The following is a 27,988-nucleotide window of genomic DNA, read 5'->3' on the forward strand; positions in this document are numbered from 1 at the left end:
AGAAAAGAAAGTGTTAAAGAAAAAAGGTGGGAAACCTAATGGTGAAATGAAGATTAATGGAGGAATCATATGACAGGCCTGGAAATTGATTGTATATGTTTATTTTTAGTGGAAGGGGTTGATGCCTATGATACCTAGTTGTCTGCATCTCTCAAGCTGCCCCCTGCACACATCCACAAAAAGAAAAGAGTATCATTCTCCTCTGTGGGACTGTCAGCCCAGACTGGTAATTGCAGACTTGATGCTGGCCATCTGCTGCTGATGTGGTGCTGGGGAAGAAGATCCTGGGGCTTTTTCAGAGGGGAATTTTTTTCACAAGTTGGCAGATTATTACAGTTTTTAACAATGCTCAGATAATGAATTTTGGCCTTGCTATTTCCTTTCTGTTACAGCCACTAAAAATAAGAAACTTAATTTGAGAATTAGCATTAACATCTCCTTTAATTCTGAAGGTTGCAGCTGAGTTTGTTTGTACAGCTATATAGTTGCTAATAAATATGCTCATGCAGAGAATGGACTGCAGGTGCATTTAAAATATATTTTTAATGGGATTTTTTCATAACATCTTAAATGTTCTTTCAAATTCATCTTCTTACTCATACTTATTTCAGGAACATTCATTCTCTTTGAAAATGCAGGGTTTAAAAAAAGACAAGTACCTGTTGTGTTTGGCTCAAACCTGTGTGATTTGGAGGGGAGATGAATTTTGACAAAGACAGGAGAAAGAAACCTTTAATGTTAAAATGTATTCAGTTGATTGTATATTATTTGTGCAAAGGTGGGAAGATTAGGAAATGAAATAGGCAGTGGAGTTGGAATTGCATGATGTTGATGTGGGATCTGAGGACAGAAATTTATAAACCTTAAATGTGGGGATGTTGTTGTTTGGGTAGATCTGACACTTTTAATTGAGAGTGCTCTAAATTTAAAGATTAAAAGGCATTTTATATCTGTTTAAACTACCGTTATATCTGTTTAAACTACAGTTAATGTGTTTGGGGTTTTTTTATTTGTTTCCTGTCAGTTTGTGTCTTTTTGCACTCATATTTAACAACTGTTGTGATACCTGTGTATAACCATTCTTTCAGTAGCACTTACAGAAGAAATACGAAGTTTATATTTTAAGTGTTTTTGAGACTGTTTTTATTTGGGTTACCTAATTAGATAATCAGGGGCTTGGCAGAAATTAAATGGTCTCTAAACCCCAGCAGAGCTCTTTCTCTTGTGCACATTCTGAGTTTTGCCTTTTAGAACAGGAGGGACAAGAACTAGATATTAATGTGGTGAGATACAGGGCTCATGATTATTGCAGACCAGAACATTTTCCTTCATCAGATAAGCTTGTTGTGCTGTGGAAAGTCCCCAGATCTTTCTCCCTTATTGTTACATACAATTCATTTAATTTAATTTAATATTTCTGGTTGCAAACTAATAGTGTGAAAATTCATAGAATGTTACTTTCCTGGAAGAAAGAGATTGGATGCAGAGAATCAGTTACTACTTTTTTAGGAGTTGATGTTCTTCCAATTTAACTTTAATAAACCCCGTTTTCTAATAACCTTCCAACAACTTCTCTGGAATGCTTAGCTGATAGAATAGGAACTTGTTTTGATGTTATGAGACCCAGAGGTCTATTATTGTCTATAATTTTTAAGGGCATATATTATCTTCTTAAGGATTTAAAAAAATCCTAATTACTTCAATTGAATTGTAGCATTTCTTTATATGCCAAGGAACATGGGCAACCAGAATCAGTTACTTGGTTTTGCTCTTTCAAGCACTCTTTCTTCCAGCAGATCCCAAGCATGGTATTCTAGTGCTTTTTTTTTTCATTAAGGAGAAAAAGAAAAGTTAATAGATATAACTATTCAATATAGTGATGGGCAGAAGTGAATTTCAGGAAACAAAATTTAATTATGAAGTATCTTGAGGGGGATTTTCTTCTGCTGCTAAAGATAATGGGATTGGGGATTGACAATGCATAGGTGAAACATGTAGATTGTGCTATCAGTTTGGTATCACAAAAGTGTCATAACATAAGGATCCTAGATCTTGATTGCTGGCAGTGCTCACAGTGTTCTGTGATTTTGAAAGATGATGGATTTTCATAGAAGTTCCTGATTTTAATTGAATTGAGGTTAATCTCTATGCCCTTGGATCCTGGCAAGTATTGGCATATGTTTGGTGAAGTGGCTTGATTATTTGGAAGGTAGAAAATAATCATGTTTGAGGCATTTTTTCTTGTTTCCTTCCTTTCTGCTTGCCAAGTCTCACATTATGAAGCGGTGTCCAGCCCTGTGTGAGTCAGAGTTATTGTGTTACTTGGATATTATCTACCCTGACAATCAGAAATGTGCACTGCACTTAAGCCTGTATTAGTCTCTAGTCCTTGTAAGTGGTATTGCCATGGCTTGCTAGAATAAAGTGTCTGTATGGCTGATGGGAGTATAAAGATTAATGCTCAGAGTTTGGCTGTTTATTTTTTGGGGGGTTTTAGGATTTAATAAAAAAAAGGTTATTTCAGATTCTGGTAGCCTATTCCCAGGATTTCATGAATAGGGAAAAATTATGCTAATAATTTTCCACTAAAATAAGATGGAGAAACTGCTTTAAGTAACAGTGACATACTCCGTGTGAACTTGTGTACTCTGAATTTGAAACTGGCTTGAACTAAACTAAAGGCACTTTACTGGTGTCGTACATGAATGTTCTGAAGTTAAAGCTGCTGCTTTAACTTCATACTTTGCCTTCTTTTGTGACAGTTTCTCCATAGGAACAAGCTCTCACAGTATGCTCAGTTTTCCTCACATAAAAAATACCAGCAGGGCTTTTTTCTGGCTAGTGGGAGTGTTCTGCACAGTGAACTTGGTGCATTTTGCCTTCAGCTAACATCAGTAGTTGTTTCTCAGAAAAATTATTTCTGTTGTTCTAATTGGAAATAACTCAGTGAGAAGAAGTTCTGCTTACTTAGACTTTAGTGGCATTCTCCTCATTACTGTGCAAAAAGTAATTTCTGTCATATGATAGATTTTGGAGCTATGTCACTGAGTTGTACCAGAATGTTTAAATGGTGAGATGGAGGAGAGGATCAGAAGGGCAAGAAACCGGGAAAAAAACTCCCAAACTTCAGATTTGAGATAAAGACAGTTTAATAATGAAAGAAAAAGTGAGTGAACATTGTGATGTAAATGCACCACCAGGAGACTGATGCCCAGCCCGTCTCTGAGCAACAAATACTTCTGAAGAAACCTGCCCCTCAGTTTCATTGCTGAGCATGACATTGAATGGTATGGAATCTCTTCGGTATTTCAGGTCAGCTGTCCCAGCTGTGTCCTCTCCCAGCCTCTTGTGCACCCCTCTCTGGGGTGGCAGAGGCCGTGGTGCCGTGTCAGTGCTTCTCAGCAAAAGCAGAGACTGTGCTGTGTTCCCAAAACAAGCACCATAGGGGCTGCTGTGAAGGAAATGACCTCTCTCCCAGCTAAACTCTACAATTTCTGCCTCTTATTCCAGGTCATTTTCATCATGCTCAGGTGAAATACCAGGTAGATGTTTTTAATGTCCTGTAATCTGTGTTTTTGGAGTGTGGTGGGTATCTGGTGTTCTGATGAGAAAAACAAGGAGCATTGCAAAATTCTCTCACCTGTACTTAGGTTAATATCATGAGACCTGGGCATGCCAGTCATTATGCATCTTTGCTGGGGGATTTCAGGGAGGACTTTTCACTTTTCCTTGCTGCTATAATGTCAAAGAAGACTCTCTGGCCTGTGTTCAGCAGTTCTGTAGCTCAGGATCTCATGAAGGGGAGCAGGAGTCAGATCAGTTTCAGAAAAGCCACAGAGAGGAACAGTTGTAGCCTTAGACTATTTTTCTGTGAACACTGGAAACATTCCTGTCGCTAGTCAGTATTTAATGTACATATTCAAGTAGCCTTTGCAGCCTTCTCTGAAGAAATCACAGGACTCATTTTTAATCCTTTCCACTGTAGACAGAATAGTGCACTTAGTGATGGACTTGAGGCATTTGGGATACAGGCCACAAGTTCCTTGTAGCCAGAAAAAGCCCATTGCTGCAGCCTGGAGTTGTAGCCTGGGGCTTGACAGAGCAGATTATTTGTATCCCCCACAGAAAAGTTTGTAAATCTCTGGTTTTTAACAGTTTGACAAGACTATCCATTTCTGGAGGGCTTATACTTCACTCTTTCTTAGTTTTTGTTCAGCAGACCTCTTTCTACTGCAATGTATGCACAGATTAAACTTTTTTCTTAGTGCAAAGTCCAGTTAATGTATTTAATGTCATCCTTTGTTTTAGCCGTGATTTCAGTGTGCTGATAATAAGTAATTTCTGTAAAAGTTCCCTTTGAAGTAGAACATAAAAGCTCACTGTTAGAGAAAACCTTTTTCAGGGCTTTGCTTGTGTTTCTGTGATAAGTCAGATGGAGTTTTCACATCGGTTTTGGCAGCATAAAAGCAGCACTGAGGAAGAACAATGTGCAGAGACCACTTGCGCATGAAGCATGGTTACTCCATCTCACTTCCTGAATCTCTGACTTTCCTCACGTTGGGGGAATTAGAGGTCTGTAAGAGGAAGTGAGAAATACTCAGCAAATGACAAGTCTGATCAGTTAGCCCAGGTTTGGGGTAGAATGAAAGTTTGAATAATGGGGACTGGTAATGGAGGGGGCAGAGGGTAAAGCCTCAAGAATGCTTGTCTGTCTGCTCATGGGGCATTTGTTTGCAGCAACCTCACTTGAGTAGTAGCTGTTAACAGCTGCCGGGGTTTTTTTCAGACAGAATATGAGCAAGTTTGTTGCTTTTGATATGTTAAATTCCTTTGAGAACTGTGATTGGTTTGTTTTAAAAACAATTACTATTACCATAAACTATTTTTACCATCTTAAATGCTTCTTAGCCCATCAAATTTCAAAAGAAAACTGGTATGGGTTTTTCCCAATGCAAAACATGGTGAAAGAAATCTCTTAAGGTTTTTTTCTTCCTCTTAGAGGGCTGACAGATAAGGTTTTGCTATGACAATGACTTGTGTTTGTGTCAGCGGCAGGCATGAAAGTCAGCATTGTAGAAGTGTTGTCAGCTACACAGAGGTCACTTCTTTGCCCCTGCAGCATGTTCTAGTATAGCTGTCCTGTGCAATAGGTTAAAAAGATTATGCCTTATTCGGCTTATATAAGTAAATACAACTTATGCAACAAATACCTTTGTAGTGAATACTCAAGCTTTGTCTGCAGAAAAACATTTCTGAGGCATCCCAAAGCAGGAAATGTTGGTTGTATACATCTAAACAGTATTTTCTGTGTATGGGTGTATTGTTTTTAAAATGTCTGTTAAGTAGCAAGATCAGAAAAAAACCAGAAGGCAACTTAGGTGTTTGTGTATGAATAAAATGAAGTCTGTCCGTAAAGGCAGAAAGACGATTGGCAGGAAAAAAGGCAGTGTTCAGTTCCCTCTAATGTCTCTGACACCAGTCCTCTTTGCAGCTTTCTCTAAGTTTTTTGTAATAACAATGAAAACCGGAAAGCATACTGGAGTAACCTCTCTAATTTTATGTCAGTTTCTTCTTGGTCCGTTTCCAGAATTCCTGTGATGTTCAGGAATTGCACCCTCTTCTGTTCCCTGTTCTCTGTGCCGCTGTTCTTCCCGGGGCTTAATCCTTGAAATAGAAAAAGCGGTAACAATGAAATATTTAGAAGGAATTAGTTACATTTATGAATGGCATAAACATAAATTAGCATCTCCCTCCATGTTAACTGTTACTACGTTACAATTTAAGCCTTGTTCCTCTATATGACTGGATTTTTTTTTAAACTCTTACTGCATTGAGTAGAAAGTTTATAAGGATGTTGCTAACAACTTGAATGGATTGCAGAGATTCCTGTTTGGGTTTTTTTTCCTATGAGCTTAGTGTCCCAGAAGAAATGGCATTCCTGTTTTGAGATCACAACATAATGCCTTTGATAGTATGGCCCTGAAAAAGGGATGGAAGTGGAAAAAAATTTGCTTTCATCTTGCCAGATAATAATACAAGTATGGCATGGCAGTCATCTCTTAAATAAATTACTCACCTGGTCCTGAATGCCAGTGTCATATTCTACCTGGTTGTAGGTTGGCTCCTTGCAACTCAACTGGTTTTGATAATTTAAATGCCACTGCCTACCTCATGTGAAAATGGGAAGGAAATTGTTTAGTTCGGATATTTTTAATGCAAAACTAAGGATTTTAGCCTCTTTGAGAAAGAATTAGCATATTGCCATGCTATTGGATCATAGAAATCTGGTTTGGAGAGAACTGCAGGAGACTTCTGTTTCAAGCCTTGTGCTCAGAGCAGGATCATCACCAAAATAGACCAGGTCAGCCCTGACTTTGCCTTTCTGATTCTTGAAAACCTTCCCAGGTACCTCAAAATCTTTGAATAACCTTGTCCCAGTGTTATAAGATGTCCTTGTGAAGAATTTTCCCCTGATGTGTAGCCAAAACCTACCAAGCCATAGTTTTTCTGTTGTTGACCCTTATTTTTATCTGCTACTACCAGGAATAGTCAAGCAAATTTAATTAATTTAACTATTAATTTATGTACTTTTTTGAGGAGTGGGGAAAGGTGTGAGAGTGGGTTCTTACTGTTTTCTTTTTTTTTTTTTAATGGCCAAAGCTGTGTACCAGTTCATGTTATCTCCTATTGTTTTTAGCAAGTCTGAACTATAAACCAGAGTTTAAATACATGTATATATTTTTGATACATCTTGCATTGAATGTGTCTCTGTGTTTGGGCTGCTATTTTTGAGCATACAGGATGATTCTAGTCTTGATGTTGGTCTATGAATCAGAAGACTGTATTATGTGCATTTTTCTTAAGTTGTATAACTATCATAAACTCTTAGTGGCACATCCTTTTCCATCCAGGAATTAGTCTGTCCCTGTCAAAGGCTAAAAATATTTTGTATTTTCAAAAATAGAACTGTCTTTCTTGGTTGATTTAAACAATGGCATTTATTGTGTGAAATGGCAGGAGGTTTTCAGTTTTCCTGTTTGTAAGTTTTAATCTGTAGGAGTACCTAGAGATTCAGGACAGGATTATAGTTTATTGTTCTATCTTACATAAAAATTCTAAAGAAGCAAACACTTTTTAACTGGGTGAGAGGTGTTTCTGCAGTAAGCTTTTCTTTAGAGAGGTGCTATGGTTAAAAGTACTTCTTTCTTTCTCATTGCATCAGCCATCTGCATGCAGTCATACTTTGCTGTTGAGAGTCATGGCAAGGTTTTAATTCTAATTAGCTCAGCTAGAAAACTGAACTAAAAATATGTTCAGAGTGATAGAAAGGGAATTGGATTCGCTAGGGCATCCATAATGGGGTTGTGTTCTCCTCATGTGTTAGAGAAATCTTCGTAGACAAAAGGAGTTTAGTTGAAAAAAATTTAGACTAATGAGAATTCAAATGAGATGTGCAGAATTCTTGTTTTTTACTATTATGCCCTATTTAGACTAGGAGAAAAAATTCTCATGATAAAAAGAAATCTCATGTGAAGAAAACACACTTCAGAGAGGTTGGAACAAGATCATCTTTGATGCCCTTTTAGCTCAAGACATTCTCTGATTCTGTGAAAACAAGTGCAATTTCTTGTGGTGGTTGCTTGGATATCTATTGTCTAATATAGCTTCTGAAAGGCTCTGAGTGAAGTGAGTCATGGCTTCTGTAAAACTGGGACGTGTCTGATGGGGATCTTAGGTTGCTTTCTCTCTCCTCAGTTCATGTCAGTGTCCCCCAGTCTGGTATTCCTTTTCAGATCTCATTATTCCCCCATCTCCTCTCCCCTAGTGGAGTTCAGGAAGAAGAGGGGGGAAAACAAATCTGACTTCAAGCAGCCCACAGGATAGAGATGCTTTCCACATACAAGCCTTTACATTAAATCTTTGTCACCTTGATCAGGAATTCAGATGATCTTACTAGTTGACACTGAGGATGCTATGACAGAGGACTTCAGTACAGGAGGCCTATATGGGTTAGTTTTATGTACACAACTGCTCCAGTTTGTTGGTTTTCTATTTTTTCAGTGTCAGTCCCCAAAAAAAAAAGAAAAGGAAAAAAAAATATTAAAGTACTAAAAGGTTGTTCTGGCCAAATTCCTGTTTTAAAATCTGTGATTTCTGCTGTTCCAAATGGCTCCATTCTTGTAACACTTGGGTCTTCACTTAAGAACAGTATATTATGTAAATAGAAGAAGGAACAGTCCATGATTTATACTGGTAGTATTTCAGCTTTTGGAATATCTTTATGAGATGGTGCAGTAGTACTTTCTTCCTTCAGCTCCTGTGTAGTGTCCCACACCCACATTTTTGCTCCTGCTGATTTTTTTCTTATTTTCCTTTGTGAAATAAGATCTGGGATAGTTGCATTGTTTTTCTACATGTTAAGAATGACATCAATAAGTGATGTAATCAGACTCTTGTGGAATATGAAGAAGTGGTCTATATGTAGACATGATGAGTGAAAACAAAAATTGAAGCTTCTGTATTTACCCATGAGTAGAATTTGATTTTTTAACGGAAATTAACATTTTTTTAATCCTTAGTGGAAATTGTAATGGATTATTGTGTAAGAAGGTGAGGAATGTGAAAAATTCAGAATCTCTTAATTATATACTTCTGAAGTTGTGGGATGAAATGGGAATTCAAAAATAGGTGGGAATATTATGACTATATATGAGTATTTACTTTAGTTAGTTCTGGCAGGTACCATAGCCCGGTAGAATTAATAAGACATGTGACTTCTGGCCAAAAGTTCATGTTTATGTGGTTCTGGGAGTGTGGAGTACTCCCATAAGAGTAGTATACCTCTAATTTACTGTAAAAGTTAAAGAACATTAATTTGACTGATGCTTACATGAGTGGGTGTTATTCCAGCTGTTGAGAAGTGTGGGACTGGGAGCAGGATATGCTTGGTCAAGTTCTAAGTCTGATACCAGACTTGAAGAAGCACGAATTCTTTTTTTTTCTGATATCTTCTGAAGCTTACTGATTTGTAAGGCTAGTTAAATCAGTTTATTTTATTACATGTGCTTATATAAACAGATTTATTAATATGCTTTATATGAGAGTTTCTGTTTGCATATATATATAGATAACAGTTACTATGCTTGTTTTTCCAACATCATTAATGTTTTTGGCTTATAATTACTAAAGATATAAATGGAAATCTTAAAATAAAGTGCATTACAAAAAGACAGGGTAAATAAAGATATTTGGAGGTTCTGTTAAGAAGCCATTCTTGCATTCAATGTTTATAATAGTTATTGATTCAGTTATTTCTGCTACTTCATTATTTCAATATTGTAATCGTGTCTAGTATGCCTATAAATGTTAGTCCAAGATGCAAAAGGGAATTAAGCAGTGTGTGATTATAAAAATACTCTGTTCAAGGTGAAGCCTGCTAGATTTGATTATCAAAAATCATTTGTGTTGACCTCTCTTCTGAAGCTGAAGTGCATCAATAACCTTACACCACTTGAGCAGGGATGTGAAGATCTTTATGTTGCTTCTAAAATTGCTACCCTTTGCAGAGTTTCAGATTTCATCCTGGTAGCTGGGATGTGGGCTGAATGCCATTACAGTTTGCTATGTTAGGGATTTACTGGTGCTATTGGGTAACTGATGAACACTGTGGATACCGCATTGCGCAAAATTACTGTCTTGCATTTCTCTGGGGTGGAAGATGACTTCAGTTACTAACATAATTAGACAGATTTTTTTAAATTTAAATGCTTTCTGAAAGTATGCAATTCAGACTTTCTTAGCTAGTGGTTATGGAACTGACTTTATTTGAGAGCCAGAGATCAGGTCTCAGGTCTACGACACCAACTTTTATGATAGACTTTGATCCCTGCTTGTTCTGTTTAAAAAATAAGATCTGAAATGGAGTCTAGCTTTTGAAAAGAATTCTCTAATTTCTGGAACATGCTGTGCTTCCCCACCTTAACTGAGGTGTTCCTTAACAGGCTGCAGAGCAGAGAAGAAACAGTTCTGTTTTGTTTTGTTTTCTTTGTGGGGATCAGAGCACTGCTAATGTGCTTGGATGCCATAGTGATAAGTACTATAAATATCCAAATGTATGAGCCAACAACTGGAAATAAATTTGTAAACACTAAATTCTTTCCATTATCAAAGGCAGCAATTGAAACATTTTCTGCTCTCCCACCTCTTGGTCTGTACTTTTAATTGTGCACATCACAGAAGACAAGAAGGGCATAAAAACTGTCTTCAAGTATTCCTGGGGAGCGAAGTGATCACTAAACCTATTGAAGGAAAATGTAATTCAGATTGTTTGTGTTCAAGCTTGTTAGTTGTCTGTAAACAGTGAACCACTCTTCTGTTTAAATGAAGTCCAAAACAGGGTAGCAGTACAGGTAGTAGCACTTAAAATAGCTGCAGTTATTATGTCCTGTGATGTGCTGTGTGTAAGCATGAAGGGCTGTGTTCAGTAGTGCTGGAGATTCCATGGGTACTCAAGGAGGTGTGTTGGCAGTGAACCAGCATCCCCATTCAGGTGCTAGGTAAACCTCACTGTTGGGAATTGAGATGCCAGATTGATTTCTAAAATTAAGGTGATCAAATCCCAAACTGCACCAAGGAAGGACTTCTTTTTGTGTGTATGTATGGCATCTTCTTTTTGTTTTGTATGCTTTAGCATGTTTTATCTTAACTACAGAAATAATCTCAAATATGCAAACTGTAGTTGGGTTAGAGTTCTGTTTTCTACAGTAGATCAAGTCTTTTAATCTGGGACTGCTGATATAATTTGTAGCAAGTGTGTTTCATTCCAGGGAGGATGAATTCAATGGACCAAATGGTGCCTGACATATATACGATTTGGCAAAGGAACTTCTGTTCTTTCAGGATGAGAAACATTCTGTTAAAGCATTTTTTATAATTAATTACTTATATTTTCTAGCTTTTATGATTTAGTTGAATTTATTGCTTTCATTTAATTAGTGTGCTAATCATAAAATTTTCCAAGTCTTTGTAATGTCAGGGCACTAAGCTCTTTTGGCATAGGAAGTAGGGGGGAAAAACAACTTTAGAAATGGATTGCCAGTGAAAGAATGGGGAAGCTCTAAATTGCTGTTAATTTTTTAAAAATTTATTTTAGAAATTATTTACAAGGCTAAATCTCTTCAGTAGGAAAAGCTGTAATAAAAGACTCTACTGGTCATTACGTGTTTCTCTCCTGATTCACTATCAGTTTATTTAAGCATTGGTTATAATTAAAATCAGATCTTTCAGCCATTCTTGTCAACCGGTACAAATGGCCTTTAATTTTCAGGATACTTCTAAAAAATGTGACATACAGATTCATTTTAATAGTACAGACAGACTACCTGCAGTGAAAACACACTCTTAAGAATTAATGCATGCATGAAGTTTGGGTTTGTTTTTCTTCCAGCCTTTAAAATGATACTTCATGGCTTCTTTGTGGATGGACATATAAGGAAGTAATAGTTCCCTTCTGGAGTGGAGGCTTGTTTTTTAAAGTACAGAAATCCTCCAAAGAGAGGGAGATTTGGTTCTAAATACATCTTCAGAATTAACACTGCTAATTTCACCTTTGTAGCATTTACTTTTCTCAAACTGTCCTCCAAAAAAGATCTAAAATTAAGTCTTCAGGGTATATGAAGGTTGGGGGTCCTGGAGGAAAAGTTGGTTATGGGCAGTACAGAACTGTGAATCCCTCTCCTTTGTTTTCTGCTGTAGGTAAATTCTGTATTAGAATTAGAACAACTCTCTGTTCCTAGTAGTCTTAGTACCATGGCTCCACAAGTGTGCCTGAAAAATAGAATGTTAAAAGCTGGAGTCAAAACAGTGAAAACCAAATGGTGCACAAAAGCAAAGGGTTTTCCACATCTGTTTATTATATTGTAATCAGTTTTGTGGGATGGAATGCAGAAACTCTTCCATATCTTCTTGTTGCCACTGTTGCTTTAAGAAATGTTTCTGTTAGTAATAGGAATCTTGCTGTAAGAAAAAGCTGGGAGTTCCAGGTGGATCTTACACTCCTTTCCTCTAAGTTTGTTACTACTTTGTTTTGCTTGAATTTGTGAAATTTAAAAAGGTAACCAGGGTAGCCAGTACCACTCAGTGTAAAGAGCAGTAGGAGGAAGCAGGTAAAGTTTGTAAGTGACATGAGTCTAATTGTTGTAAGAGTTTGTCTTTTGTTCTTCATTTGGAAAATACAGATAATGATACTTAATTTTTGAAGTATAAGATGTGGCTTCTTCTGTAGGCTATAGAGCTGTGCTACAATCCAATTTAAAGTTAATCCTCTGTGACCTGAGCTGAGTTCCAGATGGTGACCTACATGTGGAGCAGGCTGTTAATTTGTTATCAAAGCCCTGATGTGTCTAAGAAACTTTAAGGGAAGGTGGGATTAGTGTATGGTAAATGAAGGATAGAGTAACAAAGCTAGGAATATAAAGGTTAAAAATGGAATGCTAAAGCTACTTCTGTAACATTGTATTTTACTTCTTTCTGTTTTTACTTTGCAGGGTTTTAGTAACATTTTTTTTCTTTTTTCCCCCCCAATTTCTTATTTAAATTTCCCAAATTTCTTATTGTGGTTTTCCCCAAATCTTAATAATTAAGTAGACTGCTAGGTCTGCAAGACACCTACTCCAGTTGAATATTAACTACTCTTAACATATTACCATCTCTTTTACCATTTGGGGATCAGCATCAAGGAGAGAGACTTCCCCAGTGAGTTAAGTTACTCTGGAAGCACCCGTTGAACTTTTGGGATTGCTAGGGATGGCTTCTGGCCTTTGGAAGGGATTCCTGCTTGACACAGGCATTCCTGAAGTGTATTAAGTAAATTGCTTGTGGCCCATGAAGTGCTTCCAAGAGGTGCAGAGCAGCAGCAGTGCTGCAGCAGGGCAGGCTGGCTGTGCTTGGCGACCTGGGCTGACCTTGGTCTGCAGCAGGAGGAAGGAGTCAGGCAGGGACAGTGCTGCTGTGAAGCAGGGAGAACCAGCAAGCAGTATCCTCCTGCCTCACTGCACCCATGGCAGCCTCACTGCTGGGGCTGCTCACAGCACCTGCTGCTGCCTGTTAAAGGATTTCTGTTTGCATCTGAGTAGTGTATGTGTGGTTCTGATTGTACAGAAGTCTCTGTGATACTTGGAAGAGTTACCAATTCAAGGGCTGTCAGATATTGGAACAGGCTGCCCAGGGAAGTGGTTGAGTCACCATCCCTAGAGGTTTTCAAAAGATAACATGTAGATATGGTGCTTGAGGTTTTAGTGTGGGACTTGGTAGTGCTGGGTTAATAGTTGAGCTTAATGATCTTGAAGGTCTTCTCCAACCTAAATGATTCTGTTCTATGATTATGGGTTTGGGCTGGGACTCCTGAAGTAAGAATGCAGAGGTAAACTAGGAGGATGACTACTGTGCAAAGGTCAGTTGAGGGAGATCAGTAGAGGAAATGAAGCTGAAATGTGAGATTGGGAGAAAAGATGAAGGTGTGTTCTCTCTTCCCTACTTGTGTGGCCTGGCATAAAACTGAAGGGTGCTGGTCCTGTTTAGAGCTATTCCTGGTGGGCTGTGAACCAAGAGATTCACTGCTCTGTGGTAAGGATAACAGGTACCAGCTGACTCTAAATATTTTAATATTTAATAAATTTTAAATTATTTCAATACAAAGTCTTAGTAGAGAGAGGGGTTAAACTGTTGTTAGTGGATAATTATCTCAAAAACATAGCCAGACACTCCAGTCTCCTTGAAAGTGGGATTTAACCTTCTAAAGTTACATGACATAGAATTGAGGGCTCTGTTTCTACCTGTAGTTATGAAGAAAATGTGGGTCAGCCACAGAGTTTTAACTCTCTGGAATGACCGTGCTCTCTGGGAGCCCTCAGGTTTTGCTCTGTCCCTTGTGTTAGAGGATGTCTCTTAACTCTCCTCATGTGAGTTTGTCTTCACTTGCACATCCTTTGCTCTTCATGTCTTAGGTGAAGTAGTTTTGCTGCCGAAAGGTATCAGCCTAGCTAATCTGGGAATGTTGTTGGAGGAGATGGTATCAGAGCCAAGTTTGAGAGTTGGGATGATAGAAATAAGTTGCCTGTGGAGACTGAGAATGCACAGCTTGCATCTGTCTTGATATAAGAAAGGGTAAGTATGTACCTGGTACTGGGTGTTCTCTTGCAGAGAACAAAAATACTTAGAATTATCCCCCTCTGGAGGGCAGGGATGGATTTCTGTTCGGATGGGCTAAGGTACTCTAGTTTTTTTGAGTCATCCCCAGCTGGAAATGAAAAAAATAATGCCAGCAAGAGGGGGTATCTGATGGCTGTTGAAGTAGATGGTATTTGTGGCATGGGCATCTTGCAGATACATAAAGGAAGGAGAAGAGATATATTGTGGCATCCACAGTATTTTTTCCCCTTTAGCCGTTACTTTTAAAGAAGGTCCTAGGGGGACATATGATTTCTTTACGTCTTCACTGTTAAGTGCTGCTTGTTGGAAAATGGAATTAGAAGCTGTAGATGGCCTTCATAAAAGGGCAAATGCAAGTTAAGATCTAGACTTCTAAAAAATGAGACAGCTAACTACAAAAGAAACTCCCTGTGGCAGTATAGGTTTTCACTCATGCTTCTGTTTCAGCGAAATCAAGTTGCCTGTTTACGTGACTGCTGTTCTGGAATATTGCTTTATCCTCTTATCTGGGGGGGTGAAAATAGAACCCATTAATCTAAAAATTGTTCTACTTAGTTATATAACTGTTTCTTAAAAATAGCTCTTAGATGGCTGGTGAAGATAGATGTGGGGGGATTCAAATTTCGCTTGGTTTATGCTCTTTTGCATAGAGCATCCACATCACATGCATAATATTTTTTATTGTTTTGTGGGGGCCAGCTGCCTGTAACTCACATGTGCTCACACAGTGGCCTGTGAACATCCTGTAGCACAGCTCTCTCTCAGGTGCTATACATGTATGGCAGCAAAATAGCACCAAAGCTGAAGCTTAGTGTAGAGAGGCACATCAAGAGAACACATTGAGGATGGGATGTTTCTTTGTGTGTGTGTCACTTACTGCTGGGAAAGTTTAGCTTTTTGAAAATGGTTGCTCAGAGCATCCTTTATTATGTTGTTTTTCTAGAAATTGCTATTATATTTGACAGTGGCTTTGTGATATCCTTGGTTGAAGAGGCAAAGTGCATAAATCAAAAGTTTTATTATAGTCTGGTAAAACAAGTTCATTCTTTTAAGACAGAATTCTATCTTAATGTGCTCAGTTTTCTCACCTAAAGAGATTTTTATATAAGTTTGGTTAGCCTTTCTCTTTACAGATTAATTTAGCAGATGGCCATTGCAAGCTTGGACCAATAGCAGTCATAAATAACTTGTTTTCAGTGACTGATATGGAGTGAAAATTTGCTCTTGGGCTTACCTGCTGTTTGCTTTAGACTATTTGCTCAGATCAAATCTGTGAAATATTTTCTGCTTCAGTTAAATATCCCATGGTATTGTATTTGTCACTTTTCTTTTAATGAATCTAACATTCATTTTAATTCTCTAACATTGGCATCTGGAATAATGGAGTAGGGTAGGGAAAACAAGAATAGAATCTTGCAGTAGTTGACTTTGCTGTAATTTATTTTTCTCTGCTGAATAATCTTTTCCTGTAAAACAAATTTTGCCTGCTGCTTTTTGAAATGTGTGCTTGTTCGTCAGAGCTGCCCTTGTTGCACAGGCCTCACTTCATTTTGGAGTGGCAGCATCTCACCTCTATACACTGCTACTTTCCTTTACAGTCCCCTGTTATATCATCTTCTGAATCTGGGTTTCATTTAAGTGAGCTAAGTTGACCCAGATCTGGCTCAAGAGTAGAAGTTACTAAATTTTTTCGAAGAGTTGTGGATTCCCCAGCTGAGTATTATTAGCCTAGATATTGCTGGGTAAATTGGCAGTTCACAGAAATATTAATAGGCAGTACTCTTTTTTTTTTGTGTGTCTTGAAATACCAGTTATGCTAGATCCCTTGGGCAGGACAGATCTACTTGGTGTGTATCTGGTATGTTGGGGGTTTAGGGGTTTTCTTTTTTTTCTCTGCATATATATACCTAGTGAGTGTTAAGACCTCAGGTTTACTGTACCACTCACATGCACTTGCCTTTTTCTGTTTGTTTGTGGAGTTTGTATTTGTTTTCCCCTATCAAAAACTGTTGCACTGCCTTGGTACAGTCTCCCTGAAGTCAACCTTTGCAAAACACAAACTGTTGTTAGAAGTTTTTGTTAAGCTTCGTTTGTTGAAACACATGTAAAATTTTATTATTTGGGTGTTATAATTAGTACTGCCAAACAGCTAGTTTAAAGAAGTTTATTTCAAAGCAGAATGTGGATCATTTTACCCAGTATTTTCTTGCAAAAAAAAAAATCAAAACCCAAACCAGCTATAAAAGTCAGGGAAATGTATATTAACTTTTAATGAGGAATGTTTTGGATGACAGGTCATTCTACCAAATGTATTTTAATATCAGTTAGTACTGAGAACTTTGACCTCAAATCTGACTGCAGTGGCACATAGAGTAAACTAACACTTTCTACAGACTTTGTCTCCTGTGTAGTGTTTTTTTAACTGATCATGTAGGATCAGAAAAGCAAATGTTATATCTCTGTGTGCTTCATTTTGGTACTGATTTTGTTTTGATCATCCCCCCGCAATTCTTTGGGAAGATGCTCAGATTGCCTCTTGCCATCTCAATTAAGTGATGGAATTAAGAACTTCGGCTCTTGAAATGGAATGTGGAATGCAGAGATTGATTTGTAGTGCTAAGGTGAGATCATATGAAGGTGTGGCCCGCTGTGTTACTTAGTTGTGTGTTCTTGCCGCTAGAATCTTTAGAACTTTGCTAATGAGGTTTTTACCAGGTCTGCTATCTCATAAGGCATGGTGGAAACCTGATGTTAAGGTGCAGGATGACCTCTCAAGCATGGGACAACACTCTTTAAATAAATCAAAGCTGGTGAGTGTTGGCTGTGCCCTAATGAGACTTGATAAAAGAGCGGATTTGTGAAAGAGTATTTCAGTACCAGAAATACTGCAGCTTAATACAAAGTAGTAGCTCCTGCAAGGCACATTCCTTGTCAATACTATGTGCTAGGGAAAATAGTGTTTTCAGGTAAATCTAAGTGAAGCAAGGCAACCTTTTACATGGTGAGATGAAAACAGGGTGTGTGAATAATGTGAAAATAGGGAAATACAAGTTATTTTCTTTGCGTAAGTGTTTTTCAGTTGCTAAGTGAGGAGGTATAATTTTCTCTTGTTCAGTGACAATTTCTTTGTTAAACTTTAATACATGTTAGAACATACTTTTTTCTCACTCGCCCTGTTTTTGTATTGTTTGCAAATTGAGAATGCTGTCCTCATTGCTTACTTTGAGAATGATTGTTGCTACCCTGTCACCTCTCTGTCAAACAAGGGAGAAGGTGTGTTTGCCTCAAGGGTGTGGAAGAGAATGAGAAGTCACAACTGGGGGAAAAGCAAATTCATTAGCTGTAGAGGAGGAGGCTAAGGAAGATGGACACCAAGTGGCCAGGTCTTAATAAATTAGATGGGATATGTTAAGCAAGTTTCTGTTCAAGTATGTTCATATGTACATAGCATTCCCTTTGTTTGTAAGGACGTCTAAGAAGCTGTTTGCCATTTGCTGGAACCTCAGTGTTACCTCTGCAGTTCTTTCCTTGCATAAGAGTGGATGCCATCCTGATATTTGTGAGTGCAGTTTTTACTCTTTCCAGCATGGCTTTCTGCTCTACTTACTAAAAATCCTTTAAAATTGCCTTGTAGTATTTTTTGATACCTGTGCATTGTAGGAGGCCTGTGAGGCTGTCCTGCCATTTGTTCCTTCTTCCATCTCTCCATAATAACATTGCTGAGGGGTAGTAGCTTTACCAGTATTTCATCTGAAACAAAGTCCTAAAAGCAACAAAATTGCTTCAGTTTTTGAAAATCTCATCTTAACTTCAACCTTCTAAGTTCACATTCAAGTTCACATTCATATTATTCAGCATTGTACTGTTCAAATTATTTGTGAATTAAATAGCTTTTAAATTCCTTCACCTTTTAAAACTAGCGAGTTTTTAGGTACAACTTGCATTCCTTTGGTATGCAACACAGTAGGTTACAGAAAATCCCATACAGTTAATGTGAAACAAAGTAGAACTGACTTGGAGTTTGCAACCCACATCTTATGTAAAAGAATTCTGATTGATACTGGCAGTACAGTGATGGTGATGGTGGAAGGCAGCGAACTTCCTTCTTTTTTCCAATTGATATTAATTTGACTTGCTTCTAAACACCACATGGCTGTTTCTGCTTTGAAGGCATAGATGTTTTACTGGCAGTAGGTATTTTAGCATTTAATACTATTTAAAATTAACTTCAGTTAGTATTATGTTTTTTCTCTAGTAAGTTTTTTGTTAGTTACTCTTCTATATTCGTTCCTTGCTGTTCAAACACAGAACTCTATAAACAAATAATGTTTAGGAATTTCTTCTCATGCAAAACTTGTTAAGTGTCTGAACAGTTCCCTGCTTTTCTGCCACGGCTTTCTGTGATGCATGTTCTTATTCATTCTTTGGAAGGGAGTTATTTGCAGAGATTCCTTCCTTCATCCGCCTCATATTTTGAAATAGTAAACATGAAGTAATATGAAAAAGGCCTGTAAAAAGAATGATGAAGAATTCAAGACAGTACCAAAAAAAAACCCAAAAAACCCCCCAACAAACCAACCAAGCCCAAACCGTTCCTGTGAGTGCTGCTGCACCCTGGAAAGGCATGCTTTTGCTTCCAGAGGGTGATGAGTCAGTCTGCTTAGGACTTCTTACAAGAACTGGCCTCCTGCCTGGCCACTTTGAAATGTCTCATTTTGCTCATCTGATTATCTCTGTTGCATTAAGGCCTGTCTGGTTTGTGAGTAGGTAGGCAGGGAGGAGCACACATGTAGCATCAATACTACTGTAGTGGCACATCATCCCAATGTCTTTGTCTTTCAACCAACTCTCAGGAGAGTTATACACTTCTGTTGTTGAAAACAGCTCTTTTGGAGATTTGTGGGAAGCATCCACATGCTTGCATGGTAGATGGAAGACCCATAGCTCCTTCAGTCCTATGCTGGATGCTGGAATTGTTTGTGGCCTGTTGCTGGGGTCCGTGCAGTTAAGAGCTACTGAACAGTTCAGAGGAACTGAGGTCCTATAATGAATGTCAGAGCTTTTGTTCGCTAAACCACAGCCAGATTCAAGACCTTCAGTTTGTATAATGCAGGCTTGACTTCCCCTGTTTATCTTCTGCTCAGTTAGTAAGAATAGTTCCATTCATTTTCCTGGATTGAGGTAAACTATGTAAGTGTTTTGGGGAGGTGAGTGGGAAGGAAGGACAGGAAGAGAAGGTCAGCTGCTTTTAATACTGGTGTTTTTCTCCATGATCAGGGCGTTCTAATTATACCCGGGATAAAATATCAGATTTCAAAGTCCTTCACACAAGGAAGGTTCACTGCTTTTCAGCAGCATTAGATACACATGCATCCCAGAAACACATGTATCAGATACACTTTGATTTTAATTAATAGTTGGTAACTGTATTAGCTGATTACTCTACTATTGTATGATAATATCTTATCTGAAATAGTGAAGAATTTGTCAGAGGTGTATCTTACATGGGAGTTCTCATAGCACTGGTATCACTTTGCAGCTTAAGATGTTGAGGGTTACAGTGAACCTTTACTGACTTGTGTTTTGACTGACTTTTGGGCGATAGATAAGGATTTTAAGTAGCTGCATGAGGGTGGTGTGTCTGGCCTGAGAAATTACTTCAGAGGTTTTTCTTCCAGTAATTTAAAAAGCATAGCACGGGAAAATACAAATGAGTAGAAGGTGTTCATTAACTTTATATTGAGGAGTCTCTTTCTTCTACCCCTCTTTCAGAAGAAAGTGCCTGCTGTGCTCTCTCTTTGTGATTAGTTTTTTATTAAGACCAAAATTAGTTCTGTTACATAATTTTCTATGCCAGATAAGCAGTAATTAAATATTTCAGAAGTGTAACACAAGATGGTAAGAAAGCCATATGAAATGTTCTTAATTTTTTATTCCATCTGCTGTTATTGTATGGTAGAAATCTTGTGATGTGTTTTTAAAACAGCGTGCTTTCAATTCTCTTATTTATGTGGCTTTGGAAGTACTGGATCAGGTATTAAAATGTCATGCTTGCTAGAAAAGTACTCCAGGGAGTTTTGTGGTGGGCACCTGAAAAAGTTATTATGATAATTGAAAAGAAGTTGTCATACAGTCTTTTTTCTGCTGAAAGGAAAACCAGTAGCATCTAGCTACTTTTTATCCCCATGTCTCTTTCAGCTTTCATTAAAGAGAGCAGTTTTAAGCTTTGAAAGACTCTGGAGACACACAGGCCATGTTTGAGAGTGTTTGTAATCTTCAAATAAATGCCAGATCAGTGAAGTAAACCCCAAGTAATCCCAAGGAGAGAGCGCTTTCAGGTCTGAACTGGCATTTGCGTACCCCCACCTGTATGGAAGGGAAAACCTGCTGCTTGGATAAAGTTGGCTTTGTCAGGATTTGGCCAGATGGAGCTTATTCCTTATTCCTGTATGTCTACAGAAGACATAATGTCTCTTAAGTTTCATGATGCTTTTTGTATTCTCTCCTAATTTCAATGAAATCTATGAATTTCCTGCTTTTTGTGTTGCGAGGTGTTTCCAAAGGCAGACTGGTTCTCTTTCCAGCTGAGCCTGCAGGCAAGGCAGACTTGAGCAATATGCTCTAAGAAAAAGTGTGAATTTTCTCATATGTTTCAGTGAGTGTTAATGGGAAAACTAATTAGGACAACTTGAAGCCAAAATTACTGTGTTTCTCTTTGAGACAAATTATTGGAGACATCCATTAGCTGTACTTGGATATAAGTGGTATTCCAAGTTCAAATCTGTTTGAAGAGTTTAGAATTGGAAGTGAAGAAGTTTAAATCTTAACTCAAAATTAAATATTTTAAAATTAAATTTAGAAAAAGGAAAAATAAAAATCTACCACATATTAATAAGTCTATAATCTAATAAATTAAGAAGATGTATTTTTAATTATTATTGGTTTTAATTTCAGTTTTAAAACCATGGATGTCTAACATGAAGTGAGTATTTTAGATGGAAAATGCTATATTAAATACTATTATAGATTTTTTTACTATTTTAAGTTTTACAAATACATGTAGACAGGATTTCTTTTACCTTTCTCTTGCAGATGTAACATTTCTACTCCTAGAAATCTGCATAGCCTAAAACATAGGTCAGTTCTTTTTGAATCCTAATACACTCTTATTTTCTTTGGATATAAAAAGGCCTAGGACTGCTGCCTTTGCTGGACTGACTTTGTGCTGTGTCAGATTCAGCTTCTGCGTAAGGTTCAGTACAAAGGTTAGTTTTCTTGAATGTTACAAAGCCAGCAGCCTCAAGCTAAAGAGTTACCTGTACAAGAGGAGAGGCATTTCTTTCTAATGTGCATTTCCACCCCTGCTTTCCCTGAGCGTCTTTTCCTGAAGAAAAATATAGTAAGAAAAGTAAGGAGAAAGAAGAGCGAAGAAATGCTGCAAATGAAAACAGTTGGTCCCCACCAGCTGTCTGTTGCCCAAGCAGCAGCCCCCAAACCAGCCTTCCCCCAGTTTTATTGCTGAGCATGGTGCCATAGGATACAGAATATCCACTTGGTCAGTTGGGGTCAGCTCTTCCAGCTGCGTCTCCTCCCAGCTCCCTGTGTACCACCAGCCTCTTCACTGGTAGGGCGAGAAGCAGGAAAGGCCTTGACTATGTGTAAGGACTGCTTAGCAGGCACTAAAATATCCCTAAATCACCAACACAGTCTCCAGATCAAATCCAAAACATAGCCCCATACCAGGTGGAAGAAATTAACTCTTTCCCAGCCAAACACAGCAAAGGAAGCATACTTGGAGATGGGTGAGATCCAGAATGGATGAATAACTCTGTCCCAGTGACCGTTATTAAACCGGCTTGTCTACAGCATTGCCATTTTACCAAGTGCATTTATTGAATCATTCTGCCTTCAAAAAATGAGAAGAAGGTGATGGAAGAAGAACCAGTCTTGGGGCTCCTGAACGCCTCTACTGTTTGTGGTATAGAAACTCCCTAGTATATGTGGGGTGGGGGAGAAATCCATCCTGCCACCTTAAAGCTGGCAATGGTTTCTTTGGCTCACAGGCTGAGAATTCTATCTGAAGCTTCTGTTGCCAATGCTTAGTGCGCTTTTCTTTTTGTTATCATGACACCTGAGCAAAATAAACTCGAAAATCTCACACTTTAATTAGTTTCTATTCTCATGGTTTAGAATGATTAGAAGGCCCTATTTTGTCAAGAAACCTCTTTCCTTCTACTTTTGCATTTAACCTTGAATTTGATATTTTGTCCTATCTGAACTAATGTTAATGAGCTCTGTGTTGCACTTATTTACGTGATAAATTTCTCTTCACAGATCACTCAACTTCAAGTGGTACATCATCATTTAAGCCCAGCCGATCACTGGTTTCTATTCCCACTGCCCATGTGATGCTGTCTGGTGCCAGCTCTTCACTTTCCAAACACAGGGAAGCTTTCAAGTCTGATGGCTCAAAATGGAGTACAAGCTTTGTACGGTCAGGAGGAGGCAGAAATCAGGGAGCCCTGGACAACTCTCTTGACATGAAGGATGCAAGACCTGTAAGAAAATGGTCCTCCTTGTCTAAACTCAGCTCACCAAATAATTTCAGCCAAGATGGAAGTAGTCATTCGGTGGAATACAGAGCTGGCACGGACAAAGCTGTGCCACCTCAATTGAGGACAAATGGGCCAAGTTGTTTGCATGACAGCATGGAGTTGCTCAAGATTGAGGACAAAGAAATGGGGAAAAAGCGATCTTCTCTACTGGACTGCAAATACAAATTTGAAACGTGCAGCAAAGACGACTTTGTTTCGGATTCCCCAAGTAGGAGACACGCCTTAGACTTGACCTACAGTGCCTTACCTGAAAGCAAACCGGGGGCAGGCGGCTGCGAGGCTTTCGGGCAGAGATACGCGACCCTGGGACAGCAGGCTGTGAGCGGCGCTCCCATACAGCCGGCAGTGAGGACTCAGATGTGGCTCAAGGAGCAGCTGCGGGCAAATCCCCTGGACTGCAGGCCTGCCGAGGAGCCCTACGGTGTGCCTGCATGGCACATGCAGCAGCTTGAAGACTTTAGAGCAGCAGGTGACCAGCCCATGCAGGTAAGGCCAGAGCTTGGTGTTTGCTGCCATCATGTGGCATCATGGGTTATACCTGAGGAATAACAGGCGGTTTTTAATGAAACAGGAAAGGGAACAGGCCCTCCTAACCAGCTGATGGTATTTTAAGCTTTGGTTGGGGCTGTTGCTGCTTGTTTCTCAATATTAGTTGTTTGATGGGTTTTCTTTTATTTCTGCTGCCTGCTTACTCTGATTCATTGTGCCTGTCCACACGGGACTAACATCTTCATGTGAAGCTGGGCACAGGAAGAGGTTCACCAAGTAGCCTTTTTAGTAGTTTTAGAATAACTGTATAGTGGGGGAAATGTGAAGGTATTTTTATCTGAAAGGGATTACAGAGGCTGCATTTATGCATTCAGCAAAATAAGAATGACTTTTGTGTTGTGCAAGGGTGAATGAAATATTCAAGCTCTTTATGCCTAGCACATAAAAACAGAATTCAGTTTGATATTACTGCTTATTTCTTAACTAATAAAAATCAACTAACAGTAGCCAACAAATCTATTTTTTTAAATAAGCATGTGTGGTTGATGCATCATACTTGAAATATTTTTATATCAAGATTATCAAGCACATAGTTTTAAGATATAGGCAACTCTTTCTAACATTGCAATTCACAGTCTTTGTTTCCAGCTCTTCCCCTAATGGGGAAGTTTGTGAAGGAAGGCAGTATTTAAAATCTACATGTTCATGTTTACCTGTGTAGTAAGTTTGGCTTGACATGACAAAAAAAAATCCCAGTTTACAATGAATTTCTCTGAAAGGCATTTTAGGGTTAGACTAGGATATTAGCTCAGCGGAGGTAATCTAGCAGTATGTTCAGATTTCCTGTTTTCTTCAGCCTGAAGTACACAACATAATTTAGAAAGAGTTGTGCTCAAGTGTTGTTGCTCCTTTTGTTGTATATTGATGGAAAGAATAACAAGTTTAGAGATTGTTAACGTCCAGTTTTGCTCTTAGTGGTGGTCTGATTTTGGTTTTTGGTGGTGTTTTGAGTTTTTGTTATTTTTTATGTCGTTTTTTGTTGTTTTTTTTTTTTTCTTTTTAACTGAAGAAAATTGAAGCCAATTAATATGGCCAAACTAATAGTAATCTCTAAGGGTTTGTCTAAAAACCTGACACTGTTACAGCTAGCCACCTTTTATTGCTGCAGAAACCCTCACCTTTCTCTAAGCACTTCCAAGATTCTGATGCTGATAAATTCTCCAGGTAGGGAGCAGAGGCTGATGGGGTCCTCTCAGAACTGAAGTGACAGAGATGGGCTCAGTGCTGAGGCTGGGTCCAGGGCACTGCCAGCTGGACTTGGGCAGCTGGCACCTGCTGGTGGCATTAAGGAGCACACAAAGGGTTTGGGAAGCAACAGCAGGGTACCATGAGGGAGCTTGGTCTATCCATTCTTTCAAGTCTTCCCAAACACCTGAAATGTGTAGCTGGCTGCGGCCACCAGTGGTGCTGACTGTGAGATTTGTGATCAGGTTACTGTGCCTGGATTTAAATATACTGAATGACATAATGTTAAGGTTGGAAGGGATCTTAAAGATCATTTAATTCCACCCCCCTCTGCCATGGGTAGGGACACCTCTCACTAGACCAGGTGGCTCAAAGCCTTGTCCAACCTAGTCTTGGATACTGCCAGGTTTGGGACATGCACAACTTCCTGAGCAACCTGTTTCTGTGTGTTACCACCCTCACAGCAAAGAATTTCTTCCTAATATTCAGCCTTAAATTTCCCCTTTTTCAGTTTGTACCCATTAATCCATATCCTATCACTGCAGTTCCAGTGAAGGGACTCCAGCAGGTCCCCTTCAGATACTGCGTGGTTGCTATGAGATTGCCACTCAACCTTGTCTTCTCCAGGCTGAACAGCTCCACCTTCCTCAGCCTGTTTTCATAGGGGAGATGCTCCAGTCCTCTTGCCAATTCTGTGGCCTCTGATCATGTTTAAGTACATATGAAGGCAAGGTTAAATCTTTGAAACAGATGAAGCCCTGTATGTGTTATTACAGTTACTCAAAAGCTTTCATCCATGCAGGCATTGCTACTGAGCTGTGTTTGGAGGACAGAGCCAGCAGGGGGAACACAAGCATTATTTATCTTTTGTTTAGATTCAAAAGCAGGGCTGCACCTTTCCAGGTTTTTGAGATTTGACATTTTGCCTAAAACTGGATTGTTTTGTTTTGTGGAGTGTTTTTTGTTTGTTTGTTTCTGGGGTGGCTTTTTTTTTGTTGTTTTGGTTTTTTGTTTTGTTTTGTTTTTTTGGTTGTTGTTTGGTTTTTTGGTTTGTTTTTGGTTTTTTTTGTTTTGGAGTTTTGGGTTTTGTTTGTTTGTTTGTTTGTTTTTTGGGGTTTTGGGGGTTTTGTTGGGTTTTTTGGTTTTGGTTTTTTTATCACCTGTAACTTCTACATCTCTGTGGTGGAAATTGCTTATGCCCTTAGCAAGTGCTTCCATTGGCATGATCTGGAGTCATATTGCTGGGCCTTGAAATGGGATCTGTTCTATGTCCTCAAGTGAGATGTGGTTGTGGAGTAGGACCCAGTGGAGACCCAGTGTGTGCAAGAGCAGTGAGCCTTTGGGCTCGTAGAGGCATCCGCTGCCATCCCTCCCTTCCCTCCTGTCCTTCTGACAGAGGTTACACCTCTAAGGAGGAGAGATGCCAGAAGCAATGAAAAAACGAGAATGATTCTTCCTGTCTTGACACCTGTCTTTTAAAGAAACCTCAGCATCATTCTGCTGTGGCCTTGTTTTAGAGATCACGTGTACCTGGGAACTGGTATTTTATTATTTCTGAGAAACCAAGAAAACTGCAATCCCAAGTAGAATATATATCTAAGAGATAGAGTAGAAGGCATAAGAGGAAACTGATGATTTATAAAAAGGGCAAAACCCACAGCTCTATGTAATTTTTTAAATTATTCTTTTCCTTTGAGGATTGTTTTTGCTTTTTTGCTTTTAATGCATATGTATCCTGATGGTTTTTCTAGGACTGAAAAAAGTCAGTTTATCATTATTTTTTTTTCTTTAAAACTACTATTGCCATGAACAGAGAATACAACAAACTTTGCTTTTAACTGTTAATCTAGAGCAGCTTTGTGCATCTTTAAGATAGCTGAACTCTGTAGCCTCCCCTTCTTCCAGCCTGTCACTAATGAAGTAAGAATAGACAGCAGCAATTTTTTGAGTTGATTTTGAGGACTGATGGTTCAGGAACAGCTGTTGGACTTAATAATACACACTACAGATAAGTTTTTATGTTCTCACAGACTAGTATAGACAGTTGACCATAGAAAATGCTAATTCAGAGTTAATTTTTGTAAAATCAGAGAAGCTTTCTATTTGTTTACTCTAATAGAAAGTATAATGTAACACCCCTCAAAAGCTGTTCCAAGGTCAATTACTTTCAAGCTTAAGATTCTCTGCTTCCTTAGTAGGCTGGAATTGACTGAACTCAGTGGTTTTTCTTATACTTTGCTTCCCAAATTATGATGTGGCTTTTCCATTCCAATTGTAAACCATGGATTGTAAAGACAAAGGTCCTGTGCATTGTAAGGGAAGCTCAGAGTGTTGGGTAGAAGGCCTACAGCTGCATTTTGATTGTCCTTCAGGATGTGGTCAGGTTTGCAGCTGCAGAAAATGTGCTGTGGAACAGCAGAATGCCTCTTAGAGAAGGTGCATCCTTCAGCTGTGGGTGTGATGTTTGTACATTTCAGAAATAAATCTCCAAGGAGAATCTGCTCTTTGGTTATTGTGTAACATTGTGGAGTTGCATCTGAAAATTCATTTTCTTAGCTAATGTGAATTATTTAATGTATGCTTTTGAAAATAACCATTCTCCTACGCATTTCCTAGGAACAGATTTTAAAAGTTCTTCAGTGTATGGAGTTCAGTTTATGCACTGAAACAAAGAAATATTGCTTTAATGAAAACAGTTTCCATGCAGAATTTATATTTCACCATATACTTGTTTAATTGTTTTCAATATACTGCTGATCTTTGAATAAGGAAATGTGTGATAAGGGCTGTATTAAGAGAAAAAAAATGCTTATAATACACAACAACATTTCCCATATACTGAACTTGGAGGCCATAAAATCTGAATTAAAAGGCTCTATGTTTTAAAGCAATGGCATTTCAAAATTTTCAAGCAAAAGAAATTAAGTCTGATGCTATTATATATGCTATTATCTGAATGCATGTAGGTACATGCTGTGTGCTGGTCCATTTCATTTTAAAATGAAAGCATACCTTTAAAATTGTTGGAGATCATATAATAAGAAGGAAAGCTTCAGAAGGTTGCATATCTACATATTAACTTTGACTGGTGTTGCAAGTATCACAGTATGAATCTCTTTATTCCAGTGTACAGAGCATCTGTATGATTTCTGCATGGTGTGCTAAATTGTGTCAGAATATTGCAGAGATAATAGGTAGAAATTACTTAAGTGCATCTTTTCCCTTTAATGTACCAGGTTTAGTGTTTTTTTTTTTAATGAGGAAAACACTGTATTGATCATACCATGCATATAAAAATTGCTGGAAATTAAGTTTTAATGCAGTGAGAAGTTATTAGAAGAATTCTCATTGCAAAGCAGAAAAGGATGAAAGTAAACTGCATGCATATTTAAAAATCGATAAACAAAGCTGTAAAATTCTAATTGAAAGAA

The 27,988-nt window shown here is 38.3% G+C and overlaps 1 protein-coding gene across 2 annotated transcripts in view; it reads left to right on the top strand.

The window, feature by feature from the left end:
- Window positions 1–27,988, top strand: part of CEP85L (centrosomal protein 85 like) — a 104,679-nt gene that overhangs the window by 17,644 nt on the left and 59,047 nt on the right. For both annotated transcript variants that reach the window (XM_030944308.1, XM_030944309.1), the window contains exon 3: window positions 22,543–23,309. In XM_030944308.1, coding sequence (XP_030800168.1) covers window positions 22,543–23,309 — 767 coding nt within the window. The remainder of the gene's footprint in view (window positions 1–22,542; window positions 23,310–27,988) is intronic.

The sequence above is a fragment of the Camarhynchus parvulus genome, chromosome 3, assembly GCF_901933205.1.
Source record: "Camarhynchus parvulus chromosome 3, STF_HiC, whole genome shotgun sequence".
Lineage (NCBI taxonomy): Eukaryota > Metazoa > Chordata > Aves > Passeriformes > Thraupidae > Camarhynchus > Camarhynchus parvulus.